At 46.6% G+C, this 26144-nt stretch overlaps 1 protein-coding gene across 1 annotated transcript in view; it reads right to left on the bottom strand.

Moving 5' to 3' along the window:
* Window positions 1-932: 932 nt before the first annotated feature.
* Window positions 933-26144, bottom strand: part of LOC115090777 (ketosamine-3-kinase-like) — a 42711-nt gene continuing 17499 nt past the window's right edge. Inside the window, exons 4-6 of the mRNA XM_029600278.1 lie at window positions 18194-18279; window positions 2363-2485; window positions 933-1713 (exon numbers count right to left, since the gene is read on the bottom strand). Of these exons, the coding sequence (XP_029456138.1) occupies window positions 1375-1713; window positions 2363-2485; window positions 18194-18279 (548 nt within the window). The 3' untranslated portion in view covers window positions 933-1374. The remainder of the gene's footprint in view (window positions 1714-2362; window positions 2486-18193; window positions 18280-26144) is intronic.

Genomic DNA, 26144 nt, shown 5'->3' with positions numbered 1-26144 from the left:
AACCTGGAAGATGTAGTAGGCCAGATTGACAAACTGAAGTGTAATAAATTGCCTGGACCATATGGTATACACTCCAGGGTTCTGAAAGAACTCAAAAATGAAATTTCACACCTATTAGTAAAAATTTGTAACCAAACATTAAAATCGTCCACTGTACCTGAAGACTGGAGGGTGGACAATGTAACCCCGATATTTAAAAAGGGTTCCGGGAAAGTATAGACCGGTGAGACTGACTTCAATGACAAGAAAAATCGTGGAAACTGTTATAAAGAATAAAATCACAGAACATTTAGATAGACATAGTTTAATGGGACACAGCCAGCATGAATTTACCCAAGGGAAGTCTTGCTCTGGAATTCATTGCCAGAGGATGTGGTAACAGCAGTTAATGTAGCTGGGTTTAAAAAAGGTTTGGATAGGTTTCTAGAACAGAAGTCCATAAACTGCTATTAATCAATAAGGATTTTTGGCTTGGGATCTATTCATTTAATGTTTGGGTACTTGCCAGGTTCTTGTGACTTGGTTGACCACTGTTGAACACAGGATGCTGTTCTTGATGGACCCTTGCTCTGACCCAGTATGGCATATCTTATGTTCTTATGCAGTTCTGGTCACCAAATTTCAAAAAAGATATAGCAGAATTAGAATAGTTACAGAGAAGGGCAACCAAAATGATAAAGGGATTGAATGAGTCCCCTATGATGAAAGGCTAAAAAGGTTAGGACTCTTCAACTTGGAGAAGAGATGTCTGAGGGGAGGTATGATAGAGGTCTATAAAATAATGAGTGGAGTGGAACAAGTAAACGTTAATCAGTTGTTTACGCTTTCAGACATACAAAGACCAGGGGAAATACAATGAAGTTACTAGGTGACACACTTAAAACTAATAAGAGAAAATATATTTTTACTCAACACATAATTGAGCTCTGGAATTTGTAGACAGAGGATGTGGTTAAAGCTGTTAGTGTAGCTATGTTTAAAAAAGATTTGGACAAGTTCCTGGAAGAAAAATCCATAAACCATTATTAAGATGAAGTTTCAGATATCCAATGCTTATTATTGGGATAATCAGCTTGGAATCTATCTACCACTTAGGATCCTGCCATGTACTTTTGTCCTGGATTGGCCACTGTTGAAAATAGGATACTGGGCTTGATTGACCTTTGGTGTGCCCCAGTATGGGAAATCTTACGATCTTATGTTTATGTATGCAAACCATGATTTGTGTCCCTAAATTAAGACAGGGCAAACATATTTTTTTTTAGACTGAGCGACATTTGTGCATACCACGTGCACCAGGGGCTACAGTTCTACAGTTGAAAGTCTCCATATCCCTGTGACAACATATTGAGCCATCCCTTTCTCATACTGCCTTCATTCTAGTAGGTTTCTCATTAACTTTAAAGACAAAGCCCTGTATGCCAACCCAAAATGGTTCCAGTTGTTCAAAGCGTGAAAGAGCTGGTACAATTTAAGTCGTCTCTTAAATCCTGGAGCACGGGGAATTTTCTGGTGATAGGCAGAGTACAAAGTTTCACCGCACTCCCCAATCATGCTACCGATTGCCAGCTCATATTCAGAATGTCCATAGAAAGAAGCAGGGTCAAAAAGAACAGGACCAGATTCCTCCTCGGCTACGTTGCCTTCCCAGAGATCACCGTGAAGCAGAGCAGGGACGATCTTTGTGTCACAGAACAAGGCTGGAACTATTAGCTGAGAAACAAAGGAGATCGGATTTACAGCCATGCCATTACATACCCTTGGTCATTTCAACACAAGAGCAGCTGAAGTGGTAAATAAACATCTTTTCAGTGTTATCCTCACAAGTATCCCCTCACACATATACACACTGCCCCATCACAGAGTAGGTACAACATAGGTTGGGAACAGTGCAAGCTTCCCTCACACACTATCCATTCATTCCTTGGCTTTACTGCTCACTGTGGTTAGTGATGTGGACACCTGGGAATGGTACTTACACTGACAGTATATGTTTATTTGACATAGGCTAGTAAGTCCCAAAGCAAAGAACATCAAGCAGCATTGTCTGAATTATAAAGAAGGCTCCTCACCCAGTAAAAATGGTGCTAGCAGTAATTTATGGGTTTGACAGTTGCTTGGTTTTGATTGATTGTAAATATTACTGCCCTTATCATAAGGTTTGGGGGTAGCTGCACGGAATGGCAGGTACTACCCTTGAGAGAAACATGGGGATATCCTGCACAGAGCAGCAGATACTATCATAAGAAGCTTGCTGGGCAGACGGGATGGGCCATCTGGTCCTTTTCTGCCATTATTACTATGTACTGTGTGTTAATATGTATGTACGAAATCTCAGTCAAGATGAATACTCCCTTCTCACCTGTAGATGTGACCATAGTTCCTGAACTTCCCGGTCTCCATAATCCTTCTCAATCAAATCCATCTGAGGCTGGAGCCGCTGACGGGTGAAGAATGTCACCCAGTCTGACTGCCACTCATTCACCTCCAAGGACAGACAGAACAATAAGCATAGCATAAAACAGCAACAGAAAGAAATATTTACACCATTTATTCTCTCATATATATATATATATATATATATAGAGAGAGAGAGAGAGAGAGAGAGAGAGAGAATAAATGGTGTAAATAAATATATATATATATATATATATACATACACACACAAATAGCTGGACAGACATTTCTTATTCACCAATTAGGATTGTAGAGATAAATCTAAAACAGTCCATAATAGTTTGGTAAATAACGCAAAATCATAAATGCACACCCATAAGAACATAAGAAATTGCCATGCTGGGTCAGACCAAGTGTCCATCAAGCCCAGCATCCTGTTTCCAACAGAGGCCAAAACCAGGCCACAAGAACCTGGCAATTACCCAAACACTAAGAAGAACCTATGCCACTGATGCAACTAATAGCAGTGGCTATTCCCTAAGTATAATTGATTAATAGCTATTAATGGACTTCTCCTCCAAGAACTTATCCAAACCTTTTTTGAACCCTAACTGCACTAACCACCTCCTCTGGCAACAAATTCCAGAGCTTTATTGTGCATTGAGTGAAAAAGAATTTTCTCCGATTAGTCTTAAATGTGTTACTTGCTAACTTCATGGAATGCCCCCTAGTCCTTCTATTATTCGAAAGTGTAAATAACCGAGTCACATCTACTCATTCAAGACCTCTCATGATCCTAAAGACCTCTATCATATCCCCCCTCAGCCGTTTCTTCTCCAAGCTGAACAGCCCTAACCTCTTCAGCCTTTCCTCATAGGGGAGCCGCTCCATCCCCCTTATCATTTTGGTTGCCCTTCTCTGTACCTTCTCCATCGCAACTATATCTTTTTTGAGATGCGGCGACCAGAACTGCACACAGTATTCAAGGTGCGGTCTCACCATGGAGCGATACAGAGGCATTATGACATTTTCCATTCTATTAACCATTCCCTTCCTAATAATTCCTAACATTCTGTTTGCTTTTTTGACTGCTGCAGCACATTGAGCCGACGATTTTAAAGTATTATCCACTAAGATGCCTAGATCTTTTTCCTGGGTGGTAGCTCCTAATATGGAACCTAACATCGTGTAACTACAGCAAGGGTTATTTTTCCCTATATGCAACACCTTGCACTTGTCCACATTAAATTTCATCTGCCATTTGGATGCCCAATCTTCCAGTCTTGCAAGGTCCTCCTGTAATGTATCACAATCCGCTTGTGATTTAACTACTCTGAATAACAAACACTAACAAAGGAATCCAGATCTGTGCTTCGCTCACAGGCTCCCTCCTCCCCTCAATAAATACAGACAAGTGTTGGTGTTATAAAAAGGTCGCAGTTTATTTCAACAACCCGAGCCCATACAGTAAACATGTAACCGACAACATGTCGGCCCAACTTGCCCCCCCACCCTTTCCCAGTTCCATTTTTGCTACTTACCACTACGTCCCATTGGTAAGCAATTCACCCCTTTACTTACCACGCCTCGTCCCAGTGATGGTAAGCCGTGGTCAATGAGCTTTAGCCTCTAGCTCTTTTGACCGTCTCGTGCAGAACCCCCCCAACTGTACGAGACTCGCCCCCCCCCAATGCCAATTAACAAACAATTTATATACAGATTAAGCTTGGGCTCGGGTTTCCACATCAACTGCGACAAAATTCCACATCAAACCATGCATTGAACAACCGTACCTTTTAATCACAATAGGTAGGGTGGGAGGGAAACCTAAAAGCCCTGCTCAAATTGTGCTCCCTCCCTCGCTTGATGCTTGCGCTGACTGAACCTTGGACCGTTAGCAGCATTGACCAATAGAAACGCAAGGCTTTTAAATCGCTAGCAACTTACCATTGGCCAATGCCTTACTGCTCGTTCCACCCTCCCCCCCCACTGGAACTGTCCCTAAGCGCGCCTTTCCCTTTGTTATAGCTAGCAGCAAGGGACAAGCCCATGCTGCTGCTCACATATACTCACAGGCTTTCTCACACACTCACATACAAAGCCTTTCACACACCCTCTCTCTTTCACACACAGATATACACATGTACTCATTCACATCCCCTCATTCTGAAACACATTTACATACAGGCTCTCACTCACACCCTCTCTCTCTCACACATACACATACATATTTGCGTACAGACTCCCTCATACACGTTTTCTCTCAAACATGCACACACACATTCTCTCCCTCACATGCACACACACATCTCTCCCTCACATTTATAAAGGCGCTCTCACTCTCACTCTCACACACACAAACACACACACATTCTCTCAGAACCTCACCCTCTCTTCTTGAGCAGCAACAGGTTGGGTTCCTCTGCAGCTTTGCCAGATCTTGCTCTTCGGGCCGTGATGGAATGGGTTCTACCACGGTCCGCTGGGCCTTGCTTTTCAGCAAGGTGAGGCAGCTGCCACAGGAGTGTTTTGGGGGAGGAGGGCACTTTTTTCCATCTCCAAAATTTTGCTGCCTGAAGCAGCTGCCTCACCTTACCACACGATTGAACCTTCTCTTGAGGAATCTAGTGAAGCTCGGGGAATGGTCTAGAGTCTGTCAGCTAAATTTAATGCTAAAAATTCAGGGTCATTCATTTGGATTGCAAAAGCTCAAGGAAGCAGTACTGTATAATGAGTGATATTCTTCTGAGCACAAAACAAGAGTGGTATCTGGGGGTGTTTATATCTGATGATCTTAAAATGGCCAAACAGGTAGGTAAGGCGATGGCAAAATCTAGAAGGATGCTTGGGCGCATACAGAGAGGAATAGCCAGCAGGAAAAATGAGGTAATATTACCTCTGTATAAATCTCATCTGGAGTCCTGCGTTCAGTTCTGAGAATGGCCCCAGTCTCTAGACAGTATTTGGGTGCTGGCAAAAGGGCAAGCTCAGTATGGAGGGCAGCAAGCTAAAGTGAAATTTGCACACATCACATCCACCCTCATAGCATCCACCCCACAGCCTTTAAATTAAGTATAAAAAAATGCAATATGAAAAACCCAAAGGACTTTATATGCAATAAAAAAAAAATAAAGCACCCAGTTAAATTCCCATTACATTTAATTGATAGCATCTTTCAACCAATTCTTCTTTATGGATATGAGAGTAAAATCTGGAGTCTACATAAGAAGGGACAGATTCTCAATATAAATCCTGCACCTCCAGTTTTATTACACATCTACAGAAATTCCCCCAACAATGGGTATTCCCTTGTGGTAGCTCAAGCGGTGGGTGACTTGTTAACAGCCAGACCTTCACTTCAGGTATTTCAAACAAGCAGTTTAAAGGGAAACATCTTAAATTGCTGTTTAAAATTGCCTTGAATTTCAGGAGTCCTTTGAAACAATAATTTGTGCAGGTTTTAAAAGATAGAAATAAAGAGAATCTTTATTATTTGAAAAAGGAAGGACTTTGAATTTTCTGTGTTCCATTTTCCTTTTGTGTACACATGGAGTGAGGACCTAACTCCCTTGATAGTATAAAGGGAAAGCAAAACATTTCGGGCAGTGACCTTAACCTCAGGCAATACACACTCTTTAAGGAGCAAAGTCTTTAAGCAGACAGTTCTTTAAGTAGTAAGTATTAACCCACCTTAGATGTAGCAGGACTTTACGTACCCTGCGAATGCTGGGACTCTGTCAATTCCCCGGGGCCCGTTTAACCCTTCTAGGGCCTCTGGTCTTGTGCTTTGGGGAAGGGCTTCTCCCTTTACCTAGGACTCCTTGTGGATCTCTATCTTAAGGAGGACCTGGCAGGCTTTCTGTGCCTGGTCCTTTAAGATAGACTAAGGGAGTTTCCAATACACTCCCTCACATACCCTCCCCCTCTGTTCAGCCTTACTGGGATGAGTGCTTGCTTGTACCTCTCTTGACAGGAAATCTATATTCACATTTTCTTTTTCCTGATCTGTGTCAGATCTTGTAATTGAAAGGCTGCAGGGCCAGGAACCAATTGATGGTCCGTTATGAATGTAAACTGCCGCCCCAGCAGATAGTAGCGTAAGGCCTCTATGGCCCACTTGACCGCCAAGGCCTCTTTCTCAACAGTTGAATACCTTCTCTCTCAAGTGGCATCAGCTTCTGGCTGATGTATGCCACAGGTGTTGCGGGTCCCGGCCGCGTTGGCATCGCGGCTGGCCCTGCTCACCTCACACTTCCGTCTACCAGCTCCGGTCACCCCTCTCTCACAGCCGCAGACAGTTCACGGCGTCCTCTGGCTCCCACTTCGCCACTGCCCTCGCAGGCCTCACGGCGGCGCTCCTGTCGGGGCTCTGCAGCGTCGGCATCCTCGGCCACGCCCCCTAGGCACGCGCGCAGCTGACGTGCAGCCCTTTTAAGGGCCCAGGGTGGGAAAACCCTCGGGGGCACCTCCCGATGACATCACATAGCTGCACTACTTAAGGCAAGGCTCTTTCCCCGGGACCTCGCTGTGGCAATCGGGTCGATACCATTGGTGTAGTGAGTTTGCCTTTGTGTTCCAGTGTCTCTTGTTCCAGCATCTCAATTCCACCGTCTCCGTGTTCCTCTGTCCTTCCCAGGTAGTACCTCTCTGGACTGACTCTTGGTACTGACCTCTGCCTGCTTGACCATTCTTCTGCCTGCTGCCTGGAACTGACCTCTGCCTGCCTGACCATTCTGCTGCCTGGAATTGACCACTGCCTGCCTGATCATTCTCTTGCCTGCTGCCTGGAACTGACCACAGCCTGCCTGACCATTCTCTGTCTGCTGCCTGGAACTGACCTCCGCTCGCCTTGACTACACCCAGACTAATCCTGATTCTGACCCCTGCTTTGGCTGACCTTTCCTGGACTGATAATCTGGTTCTGACCCTTGCGCTTCACTCGGATACTCTCTTCTGTCCTCCTGTTACTATTGGGCCTACCTGCCTGGAAAACAACCACGGCTGTCGCTTGGCTAGCCCTATAGGCGCCGCCTGCCTCGCTCGAAGGACCTCCCTGAACTGTATCCATTCCGAGGTCTCCGGAGCTTCCGGTTCAGGTCTAGCTCACCCACTTTGTATCAGCCGCACACCCGTGTTCATGGTGGGCACACCCCTCCGCTACCTCTCTGGGAGACCACCAGAGGCCCACCTAAGTCCAGGCAGTCCGGGTACCCAAGGGCTCAACCTGTGGAAACCCCAGACTGTTATTGGTAAAGCTCCAGCTAGCCTCTGTCTCCTTGTGTGTTCCGCCTCCTGGTGGCAGTCACTCTCTGGGTCCGACCAGAAGGCCGTACCAATCCTGCACCAGGCCAAGGGTCCACCTCCAGTGCAACAGGTTGCCATGGCCATGGACTCAGCGGAGTCTTCTGCCTTGCTGGTCATCCCTGGCCTGGCTAATCGTGTCCGAGAGCAACAATGGATCTTGGAAGCGTTGGCCTCCTCTGTGGAGAGGATGTATACACAGTTAGAGTCTGTTATGTCCAACTCTGGGGGCCTTGCCCAACTACTGCTGGTCCTCCCAGCTCCACCCCGTTTTAATGGGGATCCACGCCTTTGTTGAGGCTTCATAAACCAATGTTATACGCAGTTTTCACTGCAATCTTCGCTGTTACCAGATGAAACCACTAAGATCATATGTATCCTGTCACACCTTGAGGGGAAGGCCCTGGCATGGGCTTCTCCACTTTGGGAGCATTCTGACACCATCCTCCGCCAGTGCCTTCAGTACATCTCCGTCTTCCTACTTAACCTTCGAGGACCCAGGCCGACAAGCGGTCGCTGGCCATCACCCACTCCACCTCCATCAAGGATCGCATCTGCTCGCTGAATATACTATAGAATTCATAACACTGGCTACCGAGCTTGGTTGGCAAGAAGATTGCCTAAGGACACCCTACCTTGAAGGCCTATCTCCGACTCTCAAGGATGAACTGGCCGCTCGGCAGAATTGATTATAGTCTCCGACAACACCATCACGAGGTGAGAGCACTCCAAGCTCCTACTCCACGAACATCATGTGTGTGAATCCTCCGTTGAAAGCACTACCGGTTCCTCAGCCACCCGAGGAGCCCATGCAAATCAGTCGTGGGCGCTTGACTTCAGAGGAACGTCTCCGATGCAGGAAAGCAGGCCTCTGCTTATATTGCGGCAATTCTGGACACCTTCTTCAAACTTGCCCCGTACATCTGGGGAAACTCCAAAGCCTGAGCCCGGCGGAGGTCCCGAGCTTGGGTGCTACTGTTTCTGGCCCTCAACTATTGCTCCCTATCTCCCTCCTAGGGGGGACATGTTCCTTTGTCACCACTGATAAGGGGCGAGTGGAAACTTCATCATGGAAGACATCATTAAACTTCTCCAGATACAGACCCAACCATTATAAGTACCACTCCGCATTGCTTCGATCCAGAGGGATCACCTCCCTGGCTATATCACCCACCGTACCGCAACCCTTCGCCTCACCGTTGGAACCCTCCATGACGAGGAAATATCTCTCCTTATCCTGAAATGGTCCACGCACCCTGTAGTCTTGGACTTCCCTGGCTCCAATTACATGCACCCCACTTTGACTGGCAGTCATTGTATCTAATTCAGTGGGGCCCTTAATGTCAAAATCGATGTCTATGTCAAGTGACTCCGTCCGTGACCGTGCTCAACACTACTGCCCTTCCTGGATTACCTGCTCAATTCTCGGATTTCAAGGTAAACGCTGACATCCTGCCAGCACTTCGAGAATTCAATTGTCCCATAGAGTTACTACCAGGGACCATGTCCCCCAAGGTCAGAACTTATCCCCTTTCACTTCCTGAAACGTAAGCCATGTACGCGTACATCAAAGAGAATTTAGATAAAGGATTAATCAGACCCTCTAATTCCCCGGCAGGAGCCGTTCTTCTTCGTCAAGAAGGAGGACAGGAGCTTGAGGCCCTGAATAGACTACCGAGGGTTGAATGCAGTTACTCGTAAGGACCGCTATCCTCTCCCACTCATTAGCGAACTATTTGACCATCTACAGGACGCACAAATCTTCAAGAAATTGGATCTTCGAGGGGCATACAACCTTGTACGAATACAACCAGAAGACATATGGAATACCACCTTCAACAGGAGAGACTACCACTACGGGTACGTAGTAATGACCTTCGGTCTATGCAATGCCTCCGCAGTATTCCAACGTTTAATGAACGAAATCTTTCAGGACCTTTTATATTCCTTTGCTATGATATATCTGGACGACATACTAATTTTCTCTAAAGATCTAAAGTCCCATTGTTCCCACGTTCAAACCATCCTCTAACGTCTTAGACACCATCATCTCTATGCGAAATTAGAGAAATGTATCTTTGAACAACCCAGTCTTCCATTTTTAGGATGCATCATCTCCAACTGTAGCTTCACCATGGATCCTGAGAAACACCAGGGTATTCGAGATTGGCCACAACCAGTAGGCCTCCAAGCCCTACAAAGATTCCTTGGGTTTACAAACTACTATCGAAACTTTATCGCTAACTACTCCTCTCTGGCCGCTCCACTCACCGTCATGACTAGGAAGGGATGTGACCTTCAAGTATGGAGTCCAAAAGCCCAATCCGCCTTTCATGCCTTGAAGGAAGCCTTCTATTCAGGCCCATGTCTACGTCATCCGGTTCCTAACCATCCCTTCATCGTCGAAGTCGCCACATCCGCTATCGGAGCAGGAGCAGTCCTGAGTCAATACTCCACTAAAGGAACCTTAGTACCATGCTCCTTCTACTCACACAAATTTTCCTCCACTGAACAAAATTACACAATAGGGGACCGTGAACTTCTGGCCGTGGAGCTGGCCCTCCAGGAGTGGCGTCCTTGGCTGGAAGGGGCACAGCATAAGTTCTCAATATTCACAGATCACAAGAATCTAGAACACCTAAAGGAGGCCCAATTATTTAATCCCAGACAAGCCTGCTGGGCCCTGTTCTTTGAGCGCTTCAATTTCGAGCTCTGCTATCGCCCAGCAGCTAAGAACTGAGGTTCTTAGCTGCTCTCTCGCTCTGTCGAGCCAGAAGATACACCCAACACTCCTAGGCATATCATCGATCCAGCCCGCATATCCATCGTAGTTACCACCACTGTACCAGCCAGGAAGATGGTGGTTCCCTGCCGTCTCCGTGAGCGGGTGCTCCATTGGGCTCATAACTCTAAGCTGGCCACGCCCAGACCCTCGAGATGCTTCGAAGACACTACTGGTGGCCTAGTATGATAAAAGACTCCCGCGAGTATGTGGACTCCTGTCTAATTTGCGCACAGCAAAAACCTCCAACTGGCCACCCATGGGGTCTCTTCTAACCTCTTCCTGCGCCCACTGAACCCTGGTCAAGTCTCTCCACTGATTTTATCGTGGACCTACTTCCCTCAAAGGAAAATATGGGTCATCATTGACCACTTCTCAAAAATGGCCCACTTTATCCCACTACCTGGTCTTCCTTCAGCTCCAGAATTAGCTAAACTCTTCCTAACCAACATATTTCACCTGCATGGACTGCCAAAGGAAATGGTCTCTGACAGGGGTCCTCAATTTGCTGCTAAATATTGGAGATCCCTTTGTAAGAAGTTCAATATTACCTTAAACTTAACCTCCGCCTACCACCCGCAAGCAAATGCCAAACTGAAAGGACAAACTGCTCCTTAAAGTCATTTCTACTATCATACGTCAACGATCAACAACAGGTCAAGGAGGTCCTTGAGGTTCGTCATCGTCATGAACATTGAGAGTACCTCCTGTCATGGGAGGGTTTCGGCCCAGAAGAAAATTCCTGGGAACCCTCTCACAACATCTTCGATAATGAACTCCCCAGAGAGTTTAAACAGGACCATCCAGACAAGCCTAGACCGGTAAGGGGGAGGCCTAGAAGATGGCGTACTGTTGCGCATTCCAGCCGCTTTGGCACCGCGGCTGGCCCTGCTCACCTCGCACTTCCGTCGACCAGCTCCGGTCACCCCTCTCTCGCAGCTGCAGCCAGTTCACAGCGTCCTCGGGCTCCCACTTCGCCATTGCCCTCGCAGGCCTCACGGCGGAGCTCCCTTTGGGGCTATGCGGCGGCGGCATCCTTGGACATGCCCCTAGGCGCGCGGTGGCTGACATGCAGCCCTGTAAAGGGCCCAAGGCGGGAAACCTCTCAGGGGCGCCTCCCGATGACATCACATAGCTGCACTACTTAAAGCAAGGCCCTTTCCCCATGACCTCGCCTTGCAATAGGGTCGACACCGTTGGTGTAGTGAGTTTGCCTTTGTGTTCCAGTGTCTCCTGTTTCAGCATCTCCTGTTCCAGTATCTCCGTGCTCCTGTGTCCTTCCCAGGTAGTACCTCTCTGGACTGACTCTTGGTACTGACCTCTGCCTGCTTGACCAGTCTTCTGCCTGCCGCCTGAAACTGACCACTGCCTGCCTGACCATTCTCTTGCCTGCCACCTGGAACTGACCACTGTCTGCCTGACCATTCTCTGTCTGCTGCTGGAACTGACTTCCGCTCGCCTTGATTACACCCGGACTGATCCTGATTCTGACCCCTGCTTTGGCTGACCTTTCCTGGACTGATATTCTGGCTCTGACCCTTGCGCTTCACTCGGACACTCTTTTCTGGCTTCCTGTTACTATTGGGCCTACCTACCTGGAAACTAACTGCGGCTCTCACTTGGCTAGACCTACAGGCGACACCTGCCTCGCTCGGAGGACCTTCCTGAACTGTATCCATCCTGAGGTCTCCGGAGCTACCGGTTCAGGTCTAGATCACCCACTCTGTATCAGCCATGCACCCTTGTTCGTGGTGGGCACATCCCTCTACTACTTCGCTGGGAGACCACCAGAGGCCCACCTAAGTCCAGGTGATCCGGGTACCCAAGGGCTCAACCTGCAGAAACCCCGGACTGTTATTGGTGAAGCTCCAGCTACCCTCTGTCTCCTTGTGTGCTCCGCCTCCTGGTGGCAGGCGCTCTCTGGGTCCGTCCAGAGGGCCGTACCAATCCTGCACCAGGTCAAGAGTCCACCTCCAGCGCAACAGGATAAGAACATGAGAACATGCCATACTGGGTCAGACCAAGGGTCCATCAAGCCCAGCTTCCTGTTTCCAACAATGGCCTATCCAGGCCATAAGAACCTGGCAAGTACCCCAAAACTAAGTCTATCCCATGCTACTGTTGTTAATAATAGCAGTTGCTATTCTCTAAGTCAACTTAATAGCAAGTAATGGGCTTCTCCTCCAAGAACTTATCCAATCCTTTTTTAAACACAGCTACACTAACTGCACTAACCACATCCTCTGGCAACAAATTCCAGAGTTTAATTGTGCATTGAGTGAAAAAGAACTTTCTCTGATTAGTTTTAAATGTGCCACATGCTAACTTCAAGGAGTGCCCCCTAGTCTTTCTATTATCCGAAAGAGTAAATAACTGATTCAGATTAACCTGTTCTAGAGCTCTCATGATTTTAAACACCTCTATCATATCCCCCCTCATCCATCTCCAAACTGAAAAGTCCTAATCTCTTTACTCTTTCCTCATAGGGGAGCTGTTCCATTCCCTTTATCATTTTGGTCGCCCTTCTCTGTACTTTCTTCTTCGCAACTATATCTTTTTTGAGATGCGGCGAACAGAATTGTACACAGTATTCAAGGTGCAGTCTCACCATAGAGAGATACAGAGGCATTATGACATTTTCCTTTTTATTCACCATTCCCTTTCTAATAATTCCCAACATTCTGTTTGCTTTCTTGACTGCCGCAGCACACTGAACCGACGATTTCATTTGGTTATCCACCTTGATGCCTAGATCTCTTTCTTGGGTGGTAGCTCCTAATATGGAACCTAACATTGTGTAACTATAGCAAGGGTTATTTTTCCCTACATGCATCACCTTGCACTTATCCACACTGAATTTCATCTGCCATTTGGATGCCCAATTTTCCAGTCTCAGAAGGTCTTCCTGCAATTTATCACAATCTGCTTGTGATTTAACTACTCTGAACAAATCTGCAAATTTGATTACCTCACTTGTGGTATTTCTTTCAAGATCATTTATAAATATATTGAAAAGTACAGTTCCCTGAGGCACTCCACTGCCCCACTCCCTTCCACTGAGAAAATTGTCCATTTAATCCTACTCTCTGTTTCCTGTCTTTTAACCAGTTTGTAAGCCACAAAAGGACATCACCCACCTATCCCATGACTTTTTACTTTTCCTAGAAGCCTCTCATGAGGAACTTTGTCAAACGCCTTCTGAAAATCCAAATATACTACATCTACCGGTTCACCTTTATCTACATGTTTATTAACTCCTTCAAAAAAGTGAAGCAGATTTGTGAGGCACGTCTTGCCTTGGGTAAAGCCACAGGAGCAGGTGTAACTTTGTGTATGTAAATTTACGTTCATACTAAACAGTGCGTGCTTTGGTGTGTTAACACTTAGCACAAGTTTTTAATAGAAGCTATAGTATTTGCTGTGAATTTTGTATTTTTGTGACCCTAGGGCTTCACAAGATATCTAGAAAGAATTCAGTAGTCATGAATGGTTGAGAACCACTTCCTTATAACACAGTGCACCCTCCCATTGGGAAATGCAGATTAGAAAATAGAAAAGGAAACTGGACTGCTGCAGATTACTTCATAGAAACAACACACTAGCAGATCACTTCACCTCAGTCACACATGCAGAACACATTCACCAAATACAGAATCTATGACCACAAGGTAGAAACAGAAACATACAGACAAAAGCTAAACTGGAAACCCCAAAAAGTCTGACTCTGCCTGCAGTGCAACAGTAGAAAAACAAAAATACATTTCTTCCTTACTGTGCAAAATACGAAAGGTATTAGAGGTGCACATTTCCCAGAACTGACGGAGAAAGGCAAAAACTTCCCAAAAATGAAAGCAAGAAAAACCTCTGGGAGATCATAACATTTTGATTTATATACCACCTTCCTCACCTAAAGGATACCCTGGGAGATTTACAACAAGAATATAAGTATAATAACAAGCATCTAAAAATGCATCTTCAGAAAATAATCTGACAAGTTACCATCCTCAAGCAACCCTCGCTCTTTTCCGACGAGGCAACTAAGATCGCCTTCATCCTGTCACGCATTGAGGGGAAGGCCCTGGCATGGGCTTCCCTGCTCTGGGAACATTCTGACATGATTCTTCACCAGCTCCCTCAGTTAATCTCTGTCTTCCAATGCACCTTCAAGGACCCAGGTCGACATGCGGTCGCTAGCCACTACCTCCGTCAAGGTTCGCACTTGCTCACTGAATACACAGTGGAGTTCAGAACTCTAGCAACTGAGTTGGATTGGCAAGAAGACTGCCTGCTGGCACTCTATCTCGAGGGACTGTCTCCTGCCCTTAAAGATGAGCTAGCCGCCCGCGAGATCCCTACAGGAATGGCGTCCCTGGCTTGAAGGGGCGCAACACAGATTCACGATATTCACCGACCATAAAAATCTGGAACATTTAAAGGAGGCCAAGCTCCTTAACACATGACAAGCTCGCTGGGCCCTATTCTTTGCACGCTTCAACTTCGATCTCCGCTATCGCCCAACGGCGAAAAATCTCTGGCAGATGCACTCTCTCACTGCGTCGAGCCAGAAGACACACCCGAGACTCCCAGGCGCATCATTGACCGAGCCTGCATATCCATTGCTGCCACCACCACAGTACCAGCCGGGAAAATGGTGGTTCCCCGCCATCTCCGTGGACGTGTGCTCTGTTGGGCTCACGACTCCGCTGGCCGGTCACCCCGGCCGAGCCCGAACCCTTGAGATGCTCCAAAGGCACTACTGGTGGCCGGATATGACAAAAGATTCCCAAGACTATGTGGACTCCTATCCGGTTTGCGCACAGCAAAAAACCCCGACTGGTCGCCCATGGGGGCTTCTTTAACCACTTCCTGTGCCCACCGAGCCATGGTCTAGTCTGTCCACAGACTTTATCATAGATCTGCCTCCTTCAAAGGGAAATATGGTGATCTGGGTCATCTTAGACCATTTCTCAAAGATGGCCCACTTTGTCCCTTTACCTGGACTCCCATCAGCTCTAGAGTTAGCTCGACTCTTCCTAACCCAATTATTTCGTGTACATGGACTACCACAAGAAATCGTCTCTAACCGTGGTCCTCAATTTGCCGCTAAATATTGGAGGTCTGTCTGTAAAAATTTCAGTATTTCGTTAAACTTAACACCAGCATATTATCCGCAAGCAAATGGCCAGGCCAAGAGGACTAATCGGTCTTTGAAGCCCTTCCTACGCTCGCATGTCAATGACCAGCAAGATGACTGGGCTGACCTCCTGCCATGGGCAGAACTATCCCATAACACATATATTGTCTCTGCCACGGAAGTGTCTCCCTTCGCTGTAGTCTTCAGTCGTCAACCTCGTATACCCCTACCGGTTCCACTCACTGTACCCTCGCCTGCAGCCCAATCTACAGCACAAACCATACGCCAGCTCCGGAACCAAGTAAAGGAACGGCTTTGCCAAGCAGCTGACCGGGCCAAACACTTCACATACACCCATCGTTGGACTGCGCCTCTGTTCCGGCCTGGACAGAAAGTCTGGCTTAGTACTAAGCATTTCTGGCTGCGATTGCCTTCACGACTAGCTCCTAAATGTATTGGTCCATTTTCCATCCTTTGAAGCATAGGAGCAGTCACCTACCAGCTACAACTTGCAGCTTCCATGGGAATTCACAACACGTTCTACGTGTCACTACTTAAACCTTTGGTCCTATCCTGGCCTTCCCGAAGGCCTCCTCAACCTATGCAACATTCAGCGGAACCTGAGAACACCTTACAAGTCAAAGAAGTCCTGGACGTCAGACGCTGTCGAGGCCATTGGGAGTACCTCCTATCGTGGGAGGGCTTCGGCCCAGAAGAAAACTCTTGGGAGCCCTCTCACCACATTCTTGACAAAACCTTGCTCCAGGACTTCCACCGAGATCACCCTGAAAAACCCAGACCGGTAATGGGGGAGGCCTAGAAGGGGGGGGGGGGGAGAAGGGGGGAGGGTACTGTTGCGTGTCCCAGCAGCATGGGTGCCGCAACTGGGCCTGCTCACCTTGCACTGCCCTCAACCAGCTCCGGTCTCGCCGCGGCTGCCAGCTCCCGGCATCCCCAACGCTCATCGCGGCCCTCTCCGGCTTCCTCCATGCCGCAGGCCTCACAGCGGATTAAATGTTTGATAGGCATCTTGACTCAGTCCAGTAAGTAAATTCCCCAGATATGTAGCCCACCAGTCTTCTGGACACCTTGCCAGTCTTGCAGTGTGCTTGAAGTTCTTCAAAAAGCCATCTGGGTCTTTGCCCATGGACATTTTGAGGAGTGTCTGTGTCACAGGAGGCAGGCAGGTCACTGCTGTTTGCATCGCTTGGGCTATCTGCATTAGGGCTGTATGCACCTGCTCTTGCAACACCTACTGCTGGTTAATTTATGTTTGCAAGGTGTTTTGCAACTGCTGCTGTCTGGTTGCCAGGATTTGGATCATCTGCTCCATCTTTTCTTGCTAATTAAGCTGCCTCAGAATTACATATCTCTCTGGGGATAGGAGAGCAAACCCCACCCCCCCCCAAAAAAAAACACATGATGTTGGCCTCTCTGGCCCTTACTGACTTCTTCACCCCTGACTAACCAGGCGGGGAAAGCCCCCTTGGCCTGTGCACAAACTGGGTTGGAACTAGGAGGCTCCAGAAGAGAGGGGGGGAAAACTCTGGAAAAGAGGTTTTTTTTCTTTGCTCTGCAGCTGTGGATCCTTGTCTGTGCTTTGCACTTTAAGCAAGTGATCCCACTAACACCATATGTGGTAGCTTGAGCGGTGGGTGGCTTGGTAACAGCCAGAGAAAACCACAAATACACTCTGGCTGATGCTTAAGTGCACTTGTATTTACAGTGGAGATAATGTTCGAAACAAAATGGCAGCAGACCTTCACTTCAGGTATTTCAAGCAATCAATACAAAGGGAAAACAAAACACTTCAGGCAGTGATCTTAACCTCAGGCAATGCACACTCTTTAAGGAGCAAAGTCTTTAAGCAGGCAGTTCTTTAAGTAGAAAGTCTTAAATCACCTTAGACGTAGCATGTCTTTGTATACCTTGCATATGCTGGGACTTTGTCAGCTCCCTGGGGCCCGTCTAACTCTTCTAGGGCCTCCGGTCTTATGCTTCCAGGAAGGGCTTAGTAATAGCACAAACACCTTCCACTGCCAGACATTTTGTGAAGTAACATAAAACCCAGCAAAAATGACTCTCAGAACCTTTGTAGTAACCCTGCCATACTATAACAGCACTAACACCCAGAACTTCAATAACTTTACCTATAAAATGACAGCATTGCAAATATTACACCAGCCCAATTGCTATACACAGACATTACCTGATAGCAGAATCCCTTACCTAGGTCACACACAAAGAATATAGACCAACCCATACCTAATATAAAATAAGGAACCTTCTGTTAGAAATAGAAACATGCACACAGTAACTAATATGGAAACCCTGAGAAGCCCAACTGATCGGTGCGATGCTGGAGGAGAAAACAGAACTGCATTTCCACCAATAACAAGCAAAATACAAAGATATAAGAAATGCACATTTCCACTGAAAGCAGGGAGACCAATTTTCAAAGCCATATAGCTGAATAACTCATAAGTTAGGTGGCTAAATGGTGAATTTTGAATAGTCTTGGTACTTATTTTGCTTTGGGTCTCTGTCAATCTATGTGATATTTTTTCATTGCATTTTACCTGTGGGATAAATCCACAACACGTTACTGCATGAAACCCAAACTGGTCCACAAACTGTACAGCTTCTGAATTGACTCCAGGTTTTCCTACATAGCAAAAGCAGACAAATTCATGACATGAGTAATACTGAACGTACACTAGAATGTGCCCACTGCCTGTCTCCATGACATGAAACCTAGAAGTGTAAATGTGTGTTAAACTCAGTTTGTTCAAATGCAACAAAATAAATAAAGAAACCCCATCTCATGTTTCCATCTATGAAGTTGTTTGCTCCCCTGTCACAAAGCATTAAGGTTGCCACCCAGTTCCATGTTTTCCAGGACAGATGAATCTAGTCCTGGTTTTACCCCATGTGAATACTAGAAGATGCAGTTTTGTTTTTCTTAGAAAACTCAGTAGGGAAATCAGATTCAGATTAGGTTCATTCAACTGATCTCATACCCAACTTAGATTGTAAGCCCTCTGGGGATAGAGAAATACCTACAGTACCTGAATGTAAACCGGTGTGATATCTCAATTGAGATTGAATGTCGGTATATATAAAAAAAATAATAATAAATAGGACCCAAGGGCAGTGACAACATCCAGGGCTTCAAGGTTTTTCCCTCCATGGCCCCTTTAAATTTATCTGAGAGCTTAACACACTTAGCAGTGGCTTCCCGCTGTGCCGGAGGGAGGCGATGACGGTGGCTCAGGGGGCCATGTGGGAAGCCCGGACTGGCTCGGAGGGTGAGTGTGGCCGGCCATGAGGCTCCACGGCCGGCCACTGCAACAAAAAGGTTCTTCATACTCTTGCTTGCCATGCCCCTAACCAGCACAAAGTGAGCAAAAGGTGGAAAACATCAATAATCTCCGCTTGCCTGCTTACTGTTTCTTCTGCTAACTGCCTGCCCTGACCTCTGACCCATCCCTGGATTCTCCTGCTCACCGCCAGCCCCGACCTCGCTTCCGCCTTCTGTCTTCAGGATCGTCTTCACCCGGAGACCTGCTCCTAAGTTCCGTCCCCGGCACCCAAGGGCTCAACCTGCAGGGAACAAGGGCTGGTATAGGTGAAGGTATGGTTGGGTCTCCACCACAGTGTCCGCCTCTCGACAACAAGGACCTATAGGAGGCCTTCTATAGGTGGCACCAACCTCATCTCGGCCCAGGGGTCTACCTCTCCACGTAACACTTTTGTAGGGAGCATGGAAGTAAATGAAGAACAAGCCCTGCAGGCATGCTCCCATTGTGGAGGGAAAGATCATGGTGTTAAAGACTGTCCCTTGCTTGAAGATGAAGAATAGGAGTGTGAATGGGCACAAACGTTCGTGAAATTCCAGAATTGTAATTTGGTAGTTGATCACGTGGGGGACTTTCAGACTTTGTAATCTAAGTTTATTTATTTAAAATCTTTTCTATACCGTTGTTAAGTTAATTCACCATCACAACGGTTTACAAAAAGGCACAAATAGAGTTAAAAGTTAATTGGTATAGATAACATATTATAGGTGTGCCATTAGTGAACGGTAACATGTTTTTTTTTAATATAAAAAGCTATGTGTTGATTTTGCTTATAAGTTGGTTGAACTGAATTAGGTTCCCACCCATGCTCTGGTGGATTCATAATGTGGAAAGACTCATCTGTAAAGACCTAGCCCAGAGGGGTTATATCACTTATAGGAAGAAGGTGAAACTCACCTGCATACATGGTGACCAGCAACAGTACTCAACCAGTCAGGTCTTACTGATGACCTTGGCTGGGCAAGCCTATGTAAAAGTGAGTATACTTCCCAAGCTTCCATACCCTGTTCTTCTGGCATGAGATAAGCAAGTTTGCTTACCGTAAACAGTGTTTTCCATAGATAGCAGGGAATTTAGCCATGCATGATGGTGGCGTTGTCCGTGACGTCACGGGGCAGAGCATTTCTCTCAGAGCTCGAAGAGCTTTGAAGTGCGCATGAGCACCACTTCCCGCGCTCCTCGAGCCTGCCTCAGTTGGTTTTCCAAGCTAATGGATTAGGATGTGTAGTACGGATAGAGCTGTCCAGGGAGGTGGGAGGGAATGCATGGCTAAATTCCCTGCTATCTACGGAAAACACTGTTTACGGTAAGCAAATTTGCTTTTTTCCGGCGATAAGCAGGGCATTTAGCCATGCATGATGGGAGTCCCAAGCAAATAGGTTGCAAAGAAAACATTGGAATAATAGGCAAAGACCATAGCCAAGAAAAGAGAGCATTTAATAATAAATATGAAGTGAACAGAAACTTTTTTTTTTTTTTTGCAACCGGTAGAAGTGTGGACAGCTAATGAGAGTCAGAAAATTTTTTCAAAATAGCTGATCCCAATGAGGAATCTGCTGCTGACTGTTGGTCAAGACAGTAGTGAGAAGCGAAGGTCGCTGCTTTGCAGATGTCTTGAATTGGGACTCCGCAAATGTGTGCGATGGAAGTAGCTGTTGCTCTGATCTGATGGGCGTGTACGGAGCCCACTAGGGGTACCGCTTTAGAGGTATAGCAGTATTGGATACAAGCTGTTAGCCAGTTGGAGAGCGTCCGTTTCGAAACTGGCCATCCTGGATTATTCGGGTTGAAGGAAACAAATAATTGTGAAGAATGCCTGAGGTGTTCAGTCGCGGTTTTGTAATAGGCCAGAGCTCTTTTACAATCAAGGGGATGAAGGAGTTTCTGTCGAGGATCGGTGTGAGGTTCCGGACAGAAAACTGGTAAGGTGATCGCCTGATTCAAATGAAAGGCAGAGACTACTTTAGGCAAAAAGGAAGGATGAGTTCTTAACATCACCTTATCGTGATGAAATTGAAGGTAAGGAAAATTGATTACTAGCGTTTGGAGTTCACTGATTCTTCTGGCCGAAGTGAAAGCTGTTAGAAATAACATGTTCCATGTCAAAAATTTTAAAGAAGAGGCTTCTATAGGTTTGAACGGTGGATGCATCAAAGCCTCCAGAACCAAATTAATGTCCCATGGTACTACTGGTTTCTTGAAAGGAGGGTGTAAACGAAGTAACCCCTTCATAAATTTGGTAATTAAGGGGTGAGTTGATATGGAGCTGTTGTGGTGCAAATGGTGATAAGCAGCGATGGCACTGAGGTGGACTCGAACAGAAGTTGTCGCTAGACCAGAAAGGGATAACTGATGCAAGTAAGATAAAATTGACTTAGGTGAAGAAGAAAAGGGGTTCAGATTGTGGAGTGAACACCAGGTAGAATAGCGTTTCCATTTGAAAGCATAGTTGTGTCTGGTGGAAGGCTTCCGAGAAGCAATGAGAACATCCAGAATATCTGGAGGGAGATTGAGAGATGTTAATATTTGCCGTTCAATCTCCAAGCCGTCAAGTGGAGGGAGGCCTGCATCGGGTGAATTAAGGTTCCTCCATTCTGGGAGAGGAGGGTCGGACTCTTTGGTAGAAGTATCGGTGTCTGAATGGAGAGACGTAGCAGGTATGTGTACCATGGTTGTCTGGGCCATGCAGGTGCTAAGAGGATTAAGTTCGCTGCATCCGCGATACACTTGTGGATTGTGCGAGATATTAGCGGAATCGGAGGAAAGGCATATAGGAGACCATTGTGCCAAGGAATCAAGAACGCGTCTTAGGCCAGCCTGAAGTTGCTGGGAAGAAGGGAACAGAATTTGTCCACTTTCCGATTCTCTTCCGTTGCAAAGAGATCTATGTCCGGTGTTCCCCACCTTTGGAAGAGTTTGTTTGCTTCGGAGACACTGAGCGACCACTCGTGTGGATGGAAAATTCTGCTGAGTCTATCCGCTTTGATGTTTGCAAGGCCTGGAAGGTACGAGGCCTGAAGGAAGACCTGGTTGCGTTCTGCCCACTCCCAGATCTGAACGGCTTCTTTGCAGAGAACTCGTGAACCCGATCTGCCCTGCTTGTTTATGTAGAACATTGCTGCCTGATTGTCTGTATGAATCATCAGAGAGCAGTTCTGTATCCATGCCCGGAATGCTAACAGGGAATTTCTTATTGCCCGGAGTTCGAGCAAATTGATTTGTAGGAGTTGCTCGCTTGAGTTCCAGAGTCCTTGAGTCTGTAAGTGGAGGAGATGCGCTCCCCATCCCTTTGTGGAAGCATCCGTTGTGAGAATCAACGGATGAGGAGGAAGTTGGAAAGTACTCCCTTCTCTTAAGACAGCTGGCTGAAGCCACCATCGGATGTCTGTCTTCATGGAGTCTGTAACTTGTACTCGGTAAGACATTGGCTGAGTGAGTTGATTCCATTGGGACTTGAGGCCCCACTGAAGGCGTCTCATGTGGAGGCGAGTATTGCGAATTACATGTATTGCTGCAGCCATGTGACCTAAAAGGACCATGACTTGCCGGGCATGAACAGTCTTTCACTGTAATAGAGCCTGAGCCAGGGATTGTAAGGTTTGGATCCGTTCCAGAGGCAGAAAAGCTCTGGAAAGGGTGGTGTTGGGTATGGATCCTATGAATTGAATGCTTTGAGAGGGATAGAGCTGTGATTTTTCGTAGTTTATTATCCACCCTAGTTGTTGAGACAGCGGAGCATAGTTTCTATGTGAGATTGCAATAACTGCGGGTCGTGAGACACAATTAACCAGTCGTCTAGATACGGAAATATGGTTATGCCCTGTTTGCGCAAGTGAGCCACAACAACAGCCAGACATTTTGTGAAGACTCTCGGGGCTGAGGAGAGACCAAAGGGAAGAACTTGGTATTGGTAATGGCGATCCACAACCTGGAAACAGAGGTATCTCCAGCAATGGTTGTGGATTGGGATATGTGTGTAAGCATCCTTTAGATCGAGTGAGCACAACCAGTCGTTCGTCTGAATGAAAGGAAGAAGCGTTTTGAGAGAAGTCATTTTGAATTTCTCTTTCTCGAAGGTCCAGAATAGGGCGAAATCCTCCTGATTTCTTGGGAATGAGGAAGTATTGGGAATAGAAACCTTGTTCCTGAGAATTTGAAGGAATCAGTCTGATTGCTTTCTGTTGAAGAAGCAGAGAAACCTCTTTGAGAAGAGATGGAATCTGGATCGTAGGTGTTTTGGAATGAATGGTGTGAGGGAGCATCGGCGGTGATTTGAAGCGAAGATGATAGCCCTGTTGTACAATGGTGAGAACCCACTGATCCATGGTGACCTGAGACCATTGGGCATAGAAATGAGTTAGCCTTCCTCCTATAGCAACTGCTGTTGTGGCAGGTGTAACTAAAAAGATTGTTTAGATTGTTGCTGAGAAGGCTGAGGTTTTTGAGGCCTCTGAGATCTCTGTCGAGGTCTTTGTCCCTGAGACTGAGGTTGAGGGCTTTGCTGTTGGTAGGGTTGTCTATATGACAGTTGATAGGGTTGATAGTACCTGTATGGCTTACGGTAGTAGTAACCTCTTCTGTTTTGGAAAGGATAGCGCCTAGAGGATGATGGTGTCTCTATAGGCGCTGTCAGAGGCTGTACTGCGATGTTTTGTTCTTTGATTAAAGAGACAGTTTCTTGCAATTTTTCACCAAAAAGGTTGTTTGGCCTACAAGGCAAGTTACCCAAGCGTTCATGTACATCTTCTCGTATGCTACTAGCCCGGAGCCACACCAAGCGTCGAGCTGAAACCGATGTAACCGAGGATCTTGCTGAGGTGTCAAAGGCCTCGTAGGAGGTACGTAATAAATGACATAGACCTTCTTGCAAGTCCAAGAAGGGCTGAGGCAAAGATGTATTGCCTTGAGATGCGCAGAGCAAGGGCTGCAGCTTTTGCATACAGTTAAACAGATATTGGATTATGTAAAACTGATGATGATTTATACGAGAATTCAACATTGAATTTTGATAAATCTTTTTTGCAAAATCATCTAACAGCTTGTTGTCTCGTCCAGGCAGTGTGTTGGAGAAGAGCCTGTTCTTTTTTGCCTTTTTCAAAGCTGACCCTCTACCACAATTGAAGTATGCGTAAGTTGTTCGGTGGAGTAATATGGTGTCTTCTGCATTTTGTATTTTAAATCCAGTTTTCTGGAAACCGCAGGGAGAAGTAGTGGGGTATCCCATGCTTTGTCCATGAGACCCTCCAGAATAGGTTGCGGAGGAAGAGCTGTTGGTTCAGCAGGAATATCAAACATTTGCAACAGTCCCATTGTTTCTGATCGTGGATCAGGAAGTCTGTGGATTTCTATGCCCAGTGCTGTAGCTATTTTGTCTAGAAACTTAGCATAAGTAAGATCTTCAGGAGGGGATGTTGGTTGCGGCAGCTCCTGTGGAGGATCCGAAGGGATTCCTATTGAACTCCCTGGCGATACTGGAGGAGAACCCGGTGGAGAATGAGAAGACGACCTAGGGGAATCGTTATTTCATGGAGATGGTTGGAGTGGTGACAGAGAATGGCCGAGAGATATAGGGCTTTGAGAAGATTGAGGAAGAGTAACTGGGTTTGGAGGCAAACCTTGTAAGAAAGAATGAATCAGAGAAGTAATATGAGACATTGTTTCCTCTGCTGTAGGACGAGGAGGGTGTCCCGACAGGTCCGCCGATTTTCTGGGGCGCTTTGGTGGCATAGCTGGCAATGGAGATGGAGATCTCTTCCTTGGAGCAGATTGTGGGATCTCCAGTGATGTATTCCAGTCTCCAAGTGGTGAATCTACAATAGTATCCGAACTTGCTGAGCAAGGAGAGTGAACAGTCCTTGGTATGGATTGTGAATGGTGTTTAGTGGATTCCGACAATGGTCTGATGAAGGAACCAGATGCTTTGTCTTTGAGGTTGATTTCCTCGGCTGGGAAGTCAAGGCAGGAGTCGTGTCCCTGCTTTCTGAGGAAGCTTTCTTATGAGTTGAAGACAGCTGCGTTGTGATGCATCACGGATTGCTTTGACGCGTCTGAATGCGTCGTGTCAAGTACATCGGCATGCTTCGTGTGCTTCGATATCGACGCACTCTTTGCATGCGTCTTATGTTTTGACGCCGACGCAGGTTTTGTAGCATGCGTCGTGTGCGTCGTTTTCTTTATTTTATGCGTCTTATGTGACGCGATGCTCGACGCCAACTGCATGGTATACGACGCAGGAACTGGCGTACAGCTCCCCGAAGCCGAATGAGCGTGTCGTTGAGTCTCCGACCAAGGTTTAACTATACCCGGGGAGGATTTTGATGATCCTTTTGGTCTTGTGGAAGGATCAGGGAAGCTCCTGAGCCTTTCCATTTTTTCAGCCCTTTGTCTTCTGGCCCGAGGGGACATCCGTCCGCAGTCCCTGCAGGTGGATTGATCATAATCGGGACCGAGGCATAAATAGCAATAATTATGCTCGTCGGTCACCGACATGATCTTTCCACAGGAACAATACTTGAAGCCAGGGGTCTTTGGCATCTTTAATGTTGATTGAAGAATTTGTTGTTGTGAGGCGAGAGAGAGAAACGCACCACACAGCCGTGCAGTGTCGCGGAAAACGAAAACTGAGGCAGGCTCGAGGAGCGAGGGAAGTGGTGCTCATGCGCACTTCAAAGCTCTTCAAGCTCTGAGAGAAATGCTCCACCCCGTGACGTCTGACCCAGTATGGCATTTATGTTCTTACATAAGAACATAAGAACATAAGAAATTGCCATGCTGGGTCAGACCAAGGGTCCATCAAGCCCAGCATCCTGTTTCCAACAGAGGCCAAACCAGGCCACAAGAACCTGGCAATTACCCAAACACCTAGAAGATCCCATGCTACTGATGCAATTAATAGCAGTGACTATTCCCTAAGTAAACTTGATTAATAGCAGTTAATGGACTTCTCTTCCAAGAACTTATCCAAACCTTTTTTGAACCCAGCTACACTAACTGCACTAACCACATCCTCTGGCAACAAATTCCAGAGATTTATTGTGCGTTGAGTGAAAAAGAATTTTCTCCGATTAGTCTTAAATGTGCTACTTGCTAACTTCATGGAATGCCCCCTAGTCCTTCTATTATTCGAAAGTGTAAATAACCGAGTCACATCTACTCGTTCAAGACCTCTCAT

The sequence above is a fragment of the Rhinatrema bivittatum genome, chromosome 4, assembly GCF_901001135.1.
Source record: "Rhinatrema bivittatum chromosome 4, aRhiBiv1.1, whole genome shotgun sequence".
Lineage (NCBI taxonomy): Eukaryota > Metazoa > Chordata > Amphibia > Gymnophiona > Rhinatrematidae > Rhinatrema > Rhinatrema bivittatum.
Note: the sequence above shows the minus strand (reverse complement) of the source record. Positions and strands in the feature narration are given on the sequence as shown.